Source organism: Polypterus senegalus, chromosome 6, assembly GCF_016835505.1.
Source record: "Polypterus senegalus isolate Bchr_013 chromosome 6, ASM1683550v1, whole genome shotgun sequence".
In the NCBI taxonomy this organism is placed as follows: domain Eukaryota; kingdom Metazoa; phylum Chordata; class Cladistia; order Polypteriformes; family Polypteridae; genus Polypterus; species Polypterus senegalus.
Window position 1 is genome coordinate 108,173,223 of NC_053159.1, and position 16,107 is coordinate 108,189,329.

At 39.1% G+C, this 16,107-nt stretch overlaps 1 protein-coding gene across 4 annotated transcripts in view; it reads left to right on the forward strand.

The window, feature by feature from the left end:
- Positions 1-11,486, forward strand: part of brip1 (BRCA1 interacting protein C-terminal helicase 1) — a 260,180-nt gene extending 248,694 nt beyond the window's left edge. For all 4 annotated transcript variants that reach the window (XM_039756727.1, XM_039756728.1, XM_039756726.1 and 1 more), the window contains one exon: positions 10,256-11,486. In XM_039756727.1, the coding sequence (XP_039612661.1) occupies positions 10,256-11,166 (911 nt within the window). In that variant the 3' untranslated portion in view covers positions 11,167-11,486. The remainder of the gene's footprint in view (positions 1-10,255) is intronic.
- Positions 11,487-16,107: the final 4,621 nt, after the last annotated feature.

Below are 16,107 nucleotides of genomic sequence, written 5' to 3' on the forward strand. Positions count from 1 at the left end.
AGCTAAGACCTGGCACTTAAAAGTTTCTCTCGCACTTTCGCTGAGTTTGTGCCAAACACTAGTCTATCCCTGACCATCTCATCTTCGCTTGCATAAGCACAGTCCTTCACCCGCGAATATTTAGCGGCAGCGTGTCTATTGGATTGCCGCTGACGAACGGCCTTATATGGGCAGGCACAACTCCACCTCACACGGCAACCGAGCTGCAGGCTATGGCCATATATATATATATATATATACACGTAAGTAGGTTCCAGTTATGATCGTTACGTGTAGAATTTCGAAATGAAACCTGCCTAACTTTTGTAAGTAAGCTGTAAGGAATGAGCCTTCCAAATTTCAGCCTTCTACCTACACGGGAAGTTGGAGAATTAGTGATGAGTCAGTCAGTCAGTCAGTGAGTTAGGGCTTTGCCTTTTATTAGTATAGATCTGTCTGACAGTGTATGTCTTACAGAACTTAAAAATAATAACAGCTATAAGGACACTTGTTCATATAAATGTTAATGTTTTGGGCCCATGCACCGTCCTTTGTATGTAAGAGCCAGACTGAATGTTAACTCATGATTTGAGTTTACCTCTGGTATAGTGGTCTATGTGAAAACAGCAGTGTCAAATGTGGGGGTGGCTGAGTTGGGATCGTGAACGCGGCTGAGATAATAAAACTGAATAAAAAAAAAACAAAGCTAACCTTTACTAGTATCATAAATTACACCGGGTGTTACAGACTGGAATCAAAAGTATGCTTTTATTCTAAAATAGTAAGAATAGGAGCAGTTCATTTCTCAAAATGGTCTCCTCCGGGATCAAACCCATGAAGCTTTGATTACCAGTCAACAGTTGATACCGTTGCGCCACCGAAGCTTTTGTAGCAACTGCATGTCAATGTTGCATCCTAACGCAGGTTGTTTTTGCAGGTTGTTTTTGCAGTTATATTTTTGAATGGAAGTGCATTTGTTCCATTATATTTGTACCTTTTGTGAAAGTGTTTCTTTGATATTTGAAATTCAGGCTTCACACATTATACACTTCATGTCTACATTTTGTCAATTATTACTAAAACATGAAAAACGTTTCTGTTTTAACGATGTTTTTACTGTGCATAGATCGTTGTAGACACAGAATACACATGAAATGCATGTGTTCCCAATAACGATATAGTATTTATAAAAGGTGTCATTTTGCTTGACTTCTCACTCTATACAGCTCTAAGCAACCGACACGCAGGTAAACAGACTTGAGCTGAGAAAACTGTGCAGGGTGGGGGATGTGATAGCAGGCTGCTTGCTGTTTGCTGCTTATCAACACATTTAACACTAGAATTACCAAAGTCTACGAAAAAACTCGTAGATCCATCCCACCTTAAATCACTTCTTAAAACCGTTCTCACTTCTCCGCCAGCCTCCTTTGTCCTGTAAATGTGCCGATAAAAGCAAACTGCAAGCCATCCATCCCCCCACTGACTTAGAACGTGCACAGACTTTTCCCAGCTCATGCCTCGATTGATTAACTGGGAGTGAAGTGGCGTTTTAGAGTGGAAATAATAGATTGTTATTTGGAACACACGCGTTTCATGTGTGTTCCGTTTCTACAGTAATCTGTGTAAACACATTGTTAAAACAGAAACTTTTTCATATTTTAGTAATAAATGTTACAAAATGTATTCATAAACTATAAAATGTGTGAAGCCTGAAGGCCAAAGATCAAATAAACACTTTCATAAAAGGTTTAACAATGTTACAACAGCTTCCGCGGCGTACTGGTAAGATTTCATAACTTGAAGCGCAGCAGACTCGTTGTACCTCAAGAGACCCGTGTTCGATTCTCCTCTGGGGAGAAAATTTTTTTTTTTTTTTAACCTTCACCGTTCTGCCTGCCTGAACTCCCTGTCTATCTATATAGTAATAACAATAATTTTATTATTATATAGGAGCTTCCCTGTCTGCCTATCATATAGTGCCTTTCCTTCCTATCTATCTATATATCTGTCCCCTTAGCTGTTTTTTTATATATCTATTATACAGTGCCTTCCCTGTTTATTTATATATCTAGTGCCTTCTCTGCCTGTCTGTCTGTCTGATTGCATACAGCGCTGAACTTACTGCTCTGTACTATTCTGTCCTCTGCGTGTCCTGGAGTACAAAAGAAATACCACCATAAGCAACGTGCGAAATGGCAAGATCGGGGAAAAAACACGCGGGCACTGATTACAAACCGCAAGATGAATGATAGAGACAATATATGTGAAAACATCATGGCACTAATGCAATATTATTTGAAAACGAACAGTGTCAGATCGGGTTTGAATATGCGCCCGATCTGACGCTGTTCGTTTTCAAATAATATTGCATGTACCGCGATGATGTACTGTGCGTTGAAACTGCAGCATTGAATAAGCTGACGCCTTCTGTAACAGTGTCAGCGTATATTCAAACCCGATCTGACGTTTTCAAATAATATTGCATCTACTGTACTATTTTAGAATAAAAACATACATTTGATTTCAGTGTGTAAGAGCCAATGTAAATGCATAATAATTGTAAGGGTTATCTTTTTTTTTTAATTCAGTTCCATTCTCTCACTCGCGTTCATGATCCCCCCCTCCCCATTTGACACTGCTGTTTTCACATAAAGACGCGCTATAGCTCGAATGTGATTTATTTGGAGAAGCGATATAACTCAAATGTTATTAATTTGGAGACACACTATAGTTCGAATGTTATTTATGTAGGGAAGAAGGTACAGTGTCAGGTGCTCATTCAGTGTAATAGGAACCATAGCACAGAGAGGTGTGTACAGTAATCCCACCTCGATCGCGGGGGTTGCGTTCCAGACACCCCCGCGATAGGTGAAAATCCGCGAAGTAGAAACCATATGTTTGTGTGGTTATTTTTATATATTTTAAGCCCTTATAAACTCTCCCACCCTGTTAACATTATTTGAGCCCTCTAGACATGAAATAACACCCTTTAGTCAAACGTTTAAACTGTGCTCCATGACAAGACAGAGATGACAGTTCTTTCTCACAATTAAAAGAAAGCAAACATATCTTATCTTCAAAGGAGCCCATAAAGGAGCGTCAGGAGCAGAGAATGTCAGAGAGAGCGCTCACTAAGAAAAGCAAACAATCAAAAAATCAATACATGCTTTTAAGTATACAGAGGCACCGCGATAAAGGGGCATTTTGTAGAGGAGCGTCCGTGTCCTCTGTGCAAACAGCCCCTCTGCTCACACCCTCCGTCAGGCAGAGAGAGCGAGAAAGATAGAGAGAAGCAAACAAGCGCCACGCGGGAAGCATATCTTATAGCATTGAGGAGTTTTAGTTAATATGTAATACCTGCTCTGATTGGGTAGCTTCTAAGCCAACTGCCAATAGCGTCCCTTGTATGAAATCAACTGGGCAATCAAACTGAGGAAGCATGTAACCTAAATTAAAAGACCCATTGTCCGCAGAAAGCGCGAACCAGCTTAAAAATCTGTGATATATGTTTAGATGTGCTTACATTTAAAATCCGCGATAGAGTGAAACCGCGAAAGTCAAAGCGCGATATAGCGAGGGATTACTGTACACTGCAACAAGTACACATGTCGTAAATGTAGGAAGGGTGTGTGGGAACTGTTAATATTTGAATGTGATGATTTTATATAGCATGGATCGGAAAGCAGCAGTTCTTAGCATTGCCCCATGCAAGCTGTCATATCAACCGCCTACTGTAACTTGCTTTCTTTTTTCTTCAGTTATAGTGTTGAATAAAAGTGCACTTGTTTTGTTATACTTGTACACCAACATATGTTCCTGTGTTTGAGCGACATGGGCATGCTCAAAAAATGGACGTGTAATGCATTGAAAAGTGCACACAGGCACTTCAGATCGCAAGCATTGGTACGAGAATGCAGTCACAAGTACAATGCAGTGCTATAGGGCATCTTTATGTGAAAACTGCAGTGTCAGATTGGGGGACTAGGGAAGGATCCTGAACACGACTGAGAGAATGAAAAGTGAATAAAAAATAAAACAAAGCTAACCTTTATAAGCATCATAAATTACACTGGCTGTTACACACTGAAATCAAATGTATGTTTTTATTCTAAAATAGTAAGAATAAGATCAGTTTACTTCTCAAAATTGAGTCGTGCGGGATCAAACTCATGACCTTTTGATTACCGCTCAGCAGCTGATACCATTACGCTACCATGGCAGTTGTTGTAAGTGTGTGTCAATGTGGCATGCTAAGGCGGCTTTTTTTCTGCAGTTATAGTTTTGAATAAAAGCATACTTGTTCTGTTATATTTGTACCTTTTGTGAAAGTGTTTCTTTGATATTTGGACTTCAGGCTTCATACATTATATAGTTTATGCCTACATTTACTACTACAATACGAAAAATGTTTCTGTTTTAAAAATGTGTTTACACGGATTACTGTAGAAACGGAACACACGTGAAATGCGTGTATTCCAAATAACGATCTATTATTTCCACTCTAAAACTCCATTTCACTCCCAGACAATCTATCAAGGCATGAGCTGGGAGAAGTCCATGCACGTTCTAAGTCAGTGGGGGGATGGAATATCCGCTACTTGCAGCTTTTCTTTATCAGCACATTTAGATTACCAAAGAAGCTGGCGGAGAGGTGAGAACGGTTTTAAGAAGCGATTTAAGGTGGGATGGATCTACGAGTTTTTTCGTAGGCTGTGGTAATTGTAGTGTTAAAAGACAAAAGACGCTGACGGAGAGGTGCAAAACATTTTAAGGTGGGACGGATCTATGAGTTTTTTCGTAGGCTCTGGTAATTCTAGTGTTAAGCATAATTCAAATAGACATTGCCATAAATCTAATGCAGTGTACATCATACAGTCTGGTACTGCTAAATGATTATTTTTTCCAAGCAGCTCAGATTTTCTGCTGCTTGAAGTGCTGGGTGTAACTCAGAGCATTCTTGGTCTGACTGCCCACCACATACACCATTCTTGACGTCTTCTCTCTGATCAGCTGTGTTATTGATTCTGTAAACCCCTGTATTTACAATTATGAACTTTTCAACATACTAGTAGATCTGTATCACTGTCTGCATTGGATAGCTGTCACAACTAGATGGATCTGTCCTTTTAGAGCAGGCTAACATGGTGCCTGATTATAGTGAGTTGCTGATATTGTAACTCTAGTGGCAAATATGGTCAGAGAATACGTTGGGATCAATATATCAGATTTAACAGAAAGGTCATAAACAAGAAGGTCAATAAATGGGTTTCTTTCACTAAGTATTTTTTCCTTTTTTTTTTAAAAAAATAATGTTGATATGCTCTCTATTACTGAAGCTGTATGTTTCTGTAGTTCTTATTTAAAAAAACACCTCAGTGCTGCACGAAGAGAGGACAGCTCATTGACATCAGTGATATTACTGAGCAAAGACTCAGCAGAAATATTTGAGTCTATATTATTTGTAAGAACTAATGGTTCACAAATTTAATATAGCCATTTATCCAAGCTATGATTAATTGGGATAAATTAAAACAAACATGGTGTGGTAAACAAGTTTTCTCATTCAACTTTACCAAACATGTTTTCTCCATAGAAAAATAATATTGTGTGATTGGGTGCTTTTGTTATGATGCTGAAGATAGAAATAATTATTTAAATAAATTGCTCAACTCTGTGTCCAAGCCTTGCATGGAACTGGGATATTGGGACCTACTGCTGAAGCCAATGCTTATGAATGGGTTTTGCCAGTGAGCACTTGTTAGCCAGATGACCCTTGGAGACCAGTTGGGTTCATTCAATCAGATGGTAGTCGGGTGCAATACCAGTCTGATGAGATACATAGAGTGGGGCAGATCAAAGTATGTGCGACCTGGGCAAAGGAAACTATCTCTTGCTACATTACTTTTCTGCTAGGGAAAGAGGTGAAACTCTTGCAGGAATGTGAAATGTATGGGCTAGCTATAGGCAACCCAACTCTTCATACAGGCTTAGTTATTGAAGTTACCCCATGGGCGAGCCACAAAGAGGTTATTGGAATACTGTCAAGTCCCTAGCTGGGCACTGTACAGTTATAGTTAGTGGGATTGAGGAGGTCTTCGAAGTACTCCCCCCACCGACCCACAACGTCCCGAGTCGAGGTCAGCAGCTCACCATATACAGTGTTGACACTGCACTGCTTCCCCTTCCTGAGACGCCGGACGGTGGACCAGAATCTCCTCGGCCGTCCAAAGTCGCTCTCCATGGCCTCTCCAAACTCCTCCCATGCCCGAAGTTTTGCCTCAGCAACAACCGGCCGCATTCCGCTTGGCCTGCCGGTACCTATCAGCTGCCTCCAGAGACCCACAGGACAAAAAGGTCCTATAGGACTCCTTCTTCAGCTTGACGGCATCCCTCACCGCCGGTGTCCACCAACGGGTTTGGGGATTGCCGCCGCGACAGGCACCGACCACCTTACGGCCACAGCTCCGGTCAGCCGCCTCAACAATAGAGGCACGGAACATGGCCCATTCGGACTCAATTTCCCCCAACTCCCTCGGGACGTGGTCGAAGTTCTGCCGAAGGTGGGAGTTGAAGCTACTTCTGACAGGGGACTCTGCCAGCCGCTCCCAGCAGACCCTCACAACACGTTTGGGCCTACCAGGTCTGACCGGCATCTTCCCCCACCATCGAAGCCAACTCACCACCAGGTGGTGGAACCAATCTCCTTGAGAGGGGCTGGACTCTCTACCACTCTGGAGTTGCCCCCGGTGAGAGGCGCCGAGCAGGTGTGGGCATACTTATTGCCTCCCGACTTGGAGCCTTTGCGTTGGGGTTTACCCCGGTGGACGAGAGGGTGGCATCCCTCCGCCTTCGGGTGGGGGGAAGGGTCCTGACTGTTGTTTGTGCGTATGCGCCGAACAGCAGTTTGGAGTATCCACCCTTTTTGGAGTCTCTGAGGGGGTGCTAGAGGGCATACCTTCTGGGATTCCCTCGTTTTGCTGGGAGACTTCAATGCCCACGTGGGCAATGACAGTGAGACCTGGAAGGGCGTGATTGGGAGGAATGGCCCCCCCGATCTGAACCCGAGCGGTGTTTTGTTATTGGACTTCTGTGCTCGCCACGGATTGTCCATAACGAACGCCATGTTCAAGCATAAGGGTGTTCATATGTGCACTTGGCACCAGGACACCCTAGGCCTCAGTTCGATGATCAACTTTGTGGTTGTGTCGTCGGACTTGCGGCCATATGTCTTGGACACTCGAGTGAAGAGAGGGGCGGAGCTGTCAACTGATCATCTTTTAAACCATTATAGTAAAATTATATTTCTGTTGTTTCTTTCCTTATGACTTACAGTGCCCTACATAATGTTCGGGCACGAAGATGCATTTTTCCTTGATCCCTGAGCTCCACAGTTTAAAATTGCAAATTAAATAATTTAGAGTTGATTAAAGTGCATACTGTAGACTTTAATTTAAGAGTGTTTGTGCAGAATTATTAGGCAAGTTGTATTTTTGAGGATTAATTTTAATATGGAACAAACACAGTGCTATCAGTCAATCCAAAATGTTAATAAACCTGAAACCTGAATGTTTCACAACGGAAATGTGAGTGTGAACATCATCAGGGGAATACATATGTGCGCACAATTATTAGGCAACTATTAGTGTGCAGATTTATTATGCAACTAAAGGAAAAATGAAAATTTTCCCATCTCACTTGTTTATTTTCATCTGTTATAGTGAGAATAATAAACAAACACCTCAAAATTTACAAATAAACATCTCTGACATTTCAAAAAAAATCAATCAATCAATCAATGACCAATATAGCCACCCTTCTTTCCAATAACAGTCATAAGCCTTTCCATTCATGGAGTCTGTCAGTTTCTTGATCTGTTGACGATCAGCTTTTTGTGGAGCAGTGACTACAGCCTCCCAGACACTCTTCAGAGAGGTGTATTGTTTTTCTCCCCCGTAAATCTAGCGTTTAAGAAGTGCCCACAAGTTCTCGATAGGGTTTAGGTCAGATGAGGAAGGGGGGCCATGTCATTATTCCTTCATCTTTAAGGCCTTTACTGGCTGGCCACGCAGTGGAGAACTTCGATGCAAGTGATGGAGCATTGGCCTGCATAAAAATCATGGTCTTTTCCTGTATCACTGTTTGAAGAAAGTGTCTTCAAAAACTGGCAGTAGGTTTGGGAGTTGATTTTGAGTTCATCTTCAATGCAAAAGGTCCAACTAGCTCATCTTTAAAAATACCAGCTCATACCAGTACCCCACCTCCACGCTGGAGTGGAGCTCTGTGCCCATTACTGATCCACAGGTCCATCCATCTGGTCCATCAAGAGTCACTCTCATCTCATCGGTCCATAAAACCTTTGAAAAAAATCTGTCTTCAGATATTTCTTGGCCCAGTTTTGACGTTTCAACTTATGTTTCTTGTTCAGTGGTGGTTGGGTTTCAGCCCTCCTTACCTTGGCCATGTCTTTGAGCACTGAACACCTTGTACTTCTGGGCACTCCAGGTAGGTTGCAGCTCTGGAATATGAAAGTACTGGAGGATAATGGGTTCCTGGTAGCTTCACGTTTGATTCTTCTCAAATCTTTGGCAGCTAATTTGCGTCTTTTGTTCTCAACACGTTTCTTGCGACCCTGCTGACTATTTGCAACAAAATGTTTGATGGTTCTGTGATCACACACCAATATCTTAGCAATTCCAAAAGTGCTGCATCCCTCTGAAAGACTTTTTACAATTTTTGACTTTTCAGAGTCAGTTAAATCTCTTTTTTGGCCCATTTTGCCTGAGGTAAACTAGCTGCCTAATAATTCTGCACACCTTGATATAGGGTGTTGATCTCCTTAGGCCACACCCTCCCTCATTACACAAATACACATCACCTGACGTGCTTAAATCCAATAAGCATTCAAGTTAATACAGCTTGGAGTTGGAATATACGCATTAAAAATGATGATATGGTCAAAATACTCACTTGCCTAATAATTGTGCACACAGTGTACATTTCAGTCACACAATATAGAAACTCTAACACCCTCTTTATGCATCCTATACAGTATTTAAGGGCACCATAATGTTTGGGATATAGCAATGGTAGGTATACGTTTTTGCATATCCCTTGCATGCAAGTTGCTAAGTATCTTTTCTGGTGATGCTCTGTCAAGCCTCTAACACAGCCATCTTCAGCTCCTTCTTGTTTTGGAGTCTTGGCCCCTTACATTTTCTCTTTTGCATTTGGAAGGCATGCTCAATTGGATTAAAATCAGGTGACTGACTTGGCCATTCAAGAATTTTCAGTTTTTTAGCTTTGAAAAGCTGTGTTGCATTAACAGTACATTTTAGATCATTATCTTGATGTTGGATGAAACACTGTCTGATTCTGCAGGCATTTACTGGAACCTCAGAATTCATTGTGCGTCTGCCGTCAGCAGTTCCATCATCAAAAAAAAGATAAGTGTTCCAGTACCTGTGGCAGTCATACATGCCCAAGCCACAAACACCACCACCACCATGTTTAACAGATCAGGTAGTAAGCTTTGGATCTTGGGCAGTTCCTTTTTGTCTCTTACCATCACACTGATACAGGTTAATCTTTATCTCATCTGTCCACAAGATCTTTTTGAGAATTCTGTAGCTTGCAGTGTGGTCTCTATATTTATGGTCATGAAGTGTATCACAGATAGTAGTCTCTAACACATTCATATCTGCCTCCTGAAGGCTGTTTCTGATCTCCCTGATCTGTTAGACAGGGGTTTGGAGCTTTTTGGATTTTTTTTTTTTACACCATAGTGAGTATTTTTCTGTTATTGGCAGCGGAGGTTTTCCTTTGCCCACGATTCCCTTTGCGATTACTGAGCTCACCAGTGCATACTTTCTTCTTAATGATATTCCAGACAGTTGGCCTAAGTTAATCCTAAGATTTTACCGATGTCTCTAATGGTTTTATATTTGGTTTTCATTGGCACATCTCCTGTCCTCATGTTGAACAATGGCAACTACAGACTCCAAAGGGTAGCCTAGTTATCTTATGTCTGCACTAATGAAGCACTGACACACACCTGAGTAATCACAAACAACTATGACTCCATTTGTCCCAAACGGTATGGTACTCTGAAATGGGCAGACCATGTAGAAAAAGTGTTGTCATTATTAAATGGTGTGACTGAAATTTATGCAAATACCCTTAAGTTAAAATTGTGTAATGTGGACTTAAATCATGTCTGAAGTCTATCAGTAACAAAGGCATTTACATTGTTTGTTTTTTTTTTTTTTAATTGAAACAGTTAAGCAAGAACCTGACTGTAATGAGGCTTCATCTTCATTCTCTGTGTTGAGATCAAGTGGGCTTCAGTCCATAGGAAGAACTGCTGAAAATAAAAAATGCTTAGATGAGGAGGAAATGTCCACCAGCACCAGACAGATGTCCGCCGAACACTTTTTCAACAACCCTTTAACATCGACACCAACGCCTTTGACATTTAGAAAACCTCTGTTTCATTCAAAGTGGATAAAAAAAAAGGATGAAGATGAGCATGAAAAGAATGCTGCTGATGTAGATATGCAGAGTGAGATATCTGTTATAAGTATGGATATAGTTTCAGCAGCTGTTGAAAGAAAACAGAAAATACAAGTTGATGAATTCCAGAGTCATTTCAAAGACAATTGTATCCTGGAATGTTCCACGGTAAAGGAGCAAGTAAGCGTGCCTTCCTTTGAAGCTACTGAAAAGTCTTTTGCAGAGATATCTCAGGATGCTGAAAATGAGGACGATCAAAGCATTTACTTCACTCCTGAGCTGTTTGACATGGAAGAGAGCAAATTAGAGAAAGATCAAATAGAAGAGGGCTCTATAGTAGGCTTGGAAGTCAAAGGTTCTGACATTGAAATACTTTCTGTAGACCAACAGTGTGAGCCATCTTTTTCAGACTTAAACAAGGTTTCTGTTTCAACAGAAGATCATTTTCTTGTCAGCAAAGAGAATGAGGTAAACTTAGATAACAATAAAAGTGACAGAAACAAGGAGCAGATGTCAGGACCAACACTGAACAACTTGGAAAATGGAACACAATTAATTACCAGCAAATGTAACTTATTGGACAGCAGAATAAAATTACCACTAACTGTAGATCAGTCAAGCAAATTACGGAGGCTGTCAAGATCTAGAAATAAAAAAAAGTTTTTTGTTGACAATTAGTTTTTGCCTCTATTCAGCAAAAGTTATAAGAATCATGCTAATTGACAGGAAGATTAAGTACAATGTTCTGAAATATGTATAATTTTATGTCTCCTATCCAGGAGCCTTAATGTCCTGTAAATAGTAGGAGATGTCAAATAAGAGGATTTTAAATATGTGTCTCTTATTGTCTATCATTAAAATGACCTTTTTGTATGTTTATTCTCATGCATAATTCTGCAGTTATAATGTACAGTGTATGCCTCCAGTTAATATACTTTAAGTCCTGGGGCATTCTCAGAAAAAAACACATTAAAAAATACAAAATTTATTGAGAATTATATTTGTTGTCATCCATTTAAAATTGACTGTCAAAAGTATAAATCACACAGTCATTCTTGGGTATTGTGGCACATTCATTTTTGTAGCGTGATTAAATTGCTTTAAGCATTTTTTTTCTCAATGTTTTTTTTTTTTTAAATAGTTGCAGTAAACAACACAGGCTATAAAATACATAGAAAATGTGTGAGTATCATGCTTAAGAAGGTGCAAATTTTTTACTTTTTTCTGCAGTTTTTTTCTTTTTTTAACTTCTATATTACAGTTGTATGTAATGCTTTAAAATTTAAATTGACAGTTTTCACATTTAATCTGTATGCTGCTTTTAATATTCTGAACATCCAGTCATGCTTTGATATATTTTTTGTTTGTAATTTTCAAAAAAAAGCCTTGCTTTAATTTCATGTTTTAAATGTTTTTATTTTGCCAGTGTTTTCATATAAAAAGAATATCAAGCATTTTTATTTGGTACTTCTAGTATTGTCTCCTTTACATGATTGTGACAGTTTTGTAAGGAAGATAATGATTAAATTTATGCACTTCATGTACATGTTTAATGCATGTTTTCAAAACATAAAAAGCATTATTGCAATGTCTTATTAACACAAAGGATTGTCATTTTTGTGGCCCATTAGTTGATCTTTTTAAACAAACAGTAATGTCCATTCGAGGTTAAACTAAATTAGATAATAAAAAAGTGACCAAGCTCATTTACCTCAGAAAGAATTACTAATAATGAGTGGATGATGACACAGGATTTCAATACGGCAACAGTAAGGGGAGAAATAATTTTAGTACACAGTATTCTCTTAAAGCGGTAATTTAATTAATGAGGCCCAGTCGTCCATTAATGTAATCTGTAATCATTTATGGATGTTAGTACTTAAAAATCATATTTAGACACATACTATTTTGATATCTTTATCATTAAAATAATAAAGCTTAATAATAACAACTGGACTATATCATTCCATTTTATATAAATTTGCAGTTTTTGGCCAAGGCTACTTTGAAATATTAAGGCTAGACCACAGCGCGTCTTTAATAGGACAATCGGAGCATTTACACATTTTTAACAGAAAACCAGCTAATGTTTGACAACAAATTAGGATAGTTCTCAGACACTAATTACGATTTAAAGCAGCAAAGTATATTTTTATATTTAAAGTATATAGAGAGTTTAGTATATTTAAGTAGGTTCATATCACCATATACTGTACACATGAAACATAGACCTTAATATTCCGTTTAAAGGTTAGTTACATTTTAGGACAAGAAGTCCATTGTTAACCACACATTCTGTTGCATCTGACTGTGAGATTATATATATATATATATATATATATATATAATATATATATAATATATAGAGAGAGATCTCTATAACAAAATATATAAAATTACAAGCTGTTCAAGTAGGGTTTTTGTTGATTGTAAAATAACAAATTTGCAGGATCTAACAATAGTTCCCCCATATATTTTTTCATTATATAGAAAATTTGTTAAATGTCATTGATTTTATTGTATAGTTTCCATCTCAGTTTCTTTTTGCCTAAATGTTCCAAAGAGAGCTGTGCCATAGATGACAAAGGATACAAATCTTTATCCCAGTTCACTAAGCACGTAACAATTCATTACTCCTTGCAAAGAGCACCCTTTGAATAGACAGTCAAAATTTTTCACTATTTCATCTTACAGCTTTTGAAGATATAAGATGAGCAAGCCAAAGTCCCACACCTATAGTTCTTAAAAAGAAATCTGTCATCACTCTTGCATTAATCATTAGTTGCTTTATATAAAGTAAATGGAACTGTTTCAATACTGGTTTGGGGATCATTTTGGTACAGTAAAATGTTTGGAATGCATTTCACATGAAGCTGACTTTTGTTTCATTGTGTTTTGTTTGTATATTTCTGTAAAGTTAATTTACAGTTCAAAGATTTTATATTTAAAGTGGTATTATATTGTCAGTCATTTTCTGTCCCAGCTACCATAGGGTGCAAGGCAGAAACAAACCCTGAACAGGGCACCAGTTCATCACTGGGCGAACACACATACATCCCTAACCACACACTAGGGCCAATTTAGTACAGTAATCCCTCGCTATATCGCGCTTCGACTTCCGCAGCTTCGCTCTATCGCGGATTTTAAATGTAAGCACATCTAAATATATATCACAGATTTTTCGCTGATTCGCCGCTTTCTGCGGACAATGCGTCTTTTAATTTATGGTACATGCTTCCTCAGTTTGTTTGCCCAGTTGATTTCATACAAGGGACGCTATTGGCGGATGGCTTAGAAGCTACCCATTCAGAGCATGTATTACATATTAACTAAAACTCCTCAATTATATAAGATATGCTTCCTGTGTGGTGCTTGATTGTTTGCTTCTCTCTATCTCACTCTCTCTGCCTGACGGAGGGGGTGTGAGCAGAGGGGCTGTTTGCACAGAGGACACGGACGCTCCTCTACAAAATGCCGCTTTATCACGGTGCTTCTGTATACTTAAAAGCATGTATTGATTTTTTGATTGTTTGCTTTTCTTAGTGAGCGCTCTCTCTGACATTCTCTGCTCCTGACGGCGCTCCTTTGAAGATAAGATATGTTTGCATTCTTTTAATTGTAAGAAAGAACTGTCATCTCTGTCTTGTAATGGAGCACAGTTTAAACGTTTGACAAAAGGGTGTTATTTCATGTCTAGAGTGTTCTAATAATGTTAACAGGGTGGGAGAGTTTATATGGGCCTAAAATATATAAAAATAACCATACAAACATATGGTTTCTACTTCGCGGATTTTCACCTATCGTGGGGGGATCTGGAACGCAACCCCCGCGATCGAGGAGGGATTACTGTATTGCCAATCCATCTAACCGTCATCTCTTTGGACTGTGGGAGGAAACGGGAGCACCCAGAGGAAATTCACGCAGACACAGGGAAAACATGCAAACTCCACACAGGGAGCCCTGTGAATCCTGGACTCTTTACTGCAAGGCAGTAGCGCTACCACTGCAACCCTCAGTATTATATAGTGCAAGTTTTTGAACATTATGCATATTTGTGTGACCACAAGGCGGTGCGTCTGAGCCCCAAACCTCAAACACAATGTTACCCAACACAGTTCCGGGTTTAAATAAAAATACTCCAGAACAAACAAATTTTGTTCTGGCTTCAGTTGAGTGTCACCCGCTGCCTCACGCCTCTGACTCATCCAGGTGAGGTAGTGAGCTCCTTTTAAGCTGGACCTGGGAATGACTCTGGTGCCTCAGTGTGTCCTCTTAGAAGCACTTCTTAGTCATATGGCCCAGATTTCAATGGGTGTCTGCACCTGCTGGTTGACGTCTCTTCGGGCTTCAAGGTCTGAATAGGATAAGCTTGAGAGGTGTCAGTATTAAAGGATGGCACCACCAGTGCTTGTGAATTTTAATTGACAGTTTTCTGAACTTTTTTTTTTTAACCTTGGGGTTTGTTTTTTTTTATAAATGTATTGAATTTTAACCTCCACAGCACCTTTATTTTATTGGATTATTTATTTATTAACATTTTAAGCACTCCTTTTTTTTTTGGACGCTTTGATTTTTCAATTGTTTTTAATAAAAGCACTGAGCACCTTCACACTTTCCCCTTGCTTGGATATGTGTGTCCTCATTTGCTGGCTCATCCCAGTCATGACTATCAATGGTGTTGGGTTTAAGAGGCTCCCAAAATGGAAGTGGGAGCATGGAGCTGACCCACACTGTTACATATCTATCCAGCAATCTGGGCTCCATTACTCTGCTGTTTGTGTGGAGCTTTGTCATTCTTCCTATGTCTGCATCATTTTTTTTCCTGTTACTCCAGTTTTCCTCTTATATTCTCAAAGTGAATGATTAAGGGTTGATTGGTGTTCAGTAGTCTGTCCTTTGTGCAAATAATGAAAGTTTGTCAGTAAGCAATTACATTCCTCAAGACTGTTTACTAAATTAACAGTTATAAGTTTTTCCTCTATTTGCTCTGCAATGTGCAATTGGTGACTAGCCTTTATAAAAGGCACTGTGTGAGAAGACAGCATTACTGTGAAGTGTATTAATAGTACTTGCATGAAGATGTTTACAGTCCAGCACCTCCATATCAATTTATTGGTGATAATTGTAATTTTGTATTTTATTTATAATACAATAAGAGATTAACTATTGTTTAAAAATTATAAAGTTTATAGAGTACAGCTCACAGAGAATTGGTGTGGTCCATTATTAATTTGTAAGATTTTTTTCTAGTATGTTGATCCTATGACAATCTGCCTGCAGCAGCGCTGAGTTACATTAGCTGGGATTGCATACAGTATTTACTCTGAACTGCCTTGTATCTTGAAAATGGTGTCTACATTTTCTTATTGTGCCTTACAATTTTAGTTAGCACAAATACACATTAGAAGCATCGACAATGGTAGTTGTTTTATTATATCCATATAAATATACAGCACTACTTGGCTTTCCTTTTTATTTGAAATAAGATACTGAACAATGGTGTGCACTGTAGGATGTGTGCTATGGCTGGTTGCTGCTTATGGTAGAAATGCATTTCCGTAGACCAGTTTACACATTTGCGGTAAAGCTTGAAGCTACTTGGCCAGTAAATTCTTATTT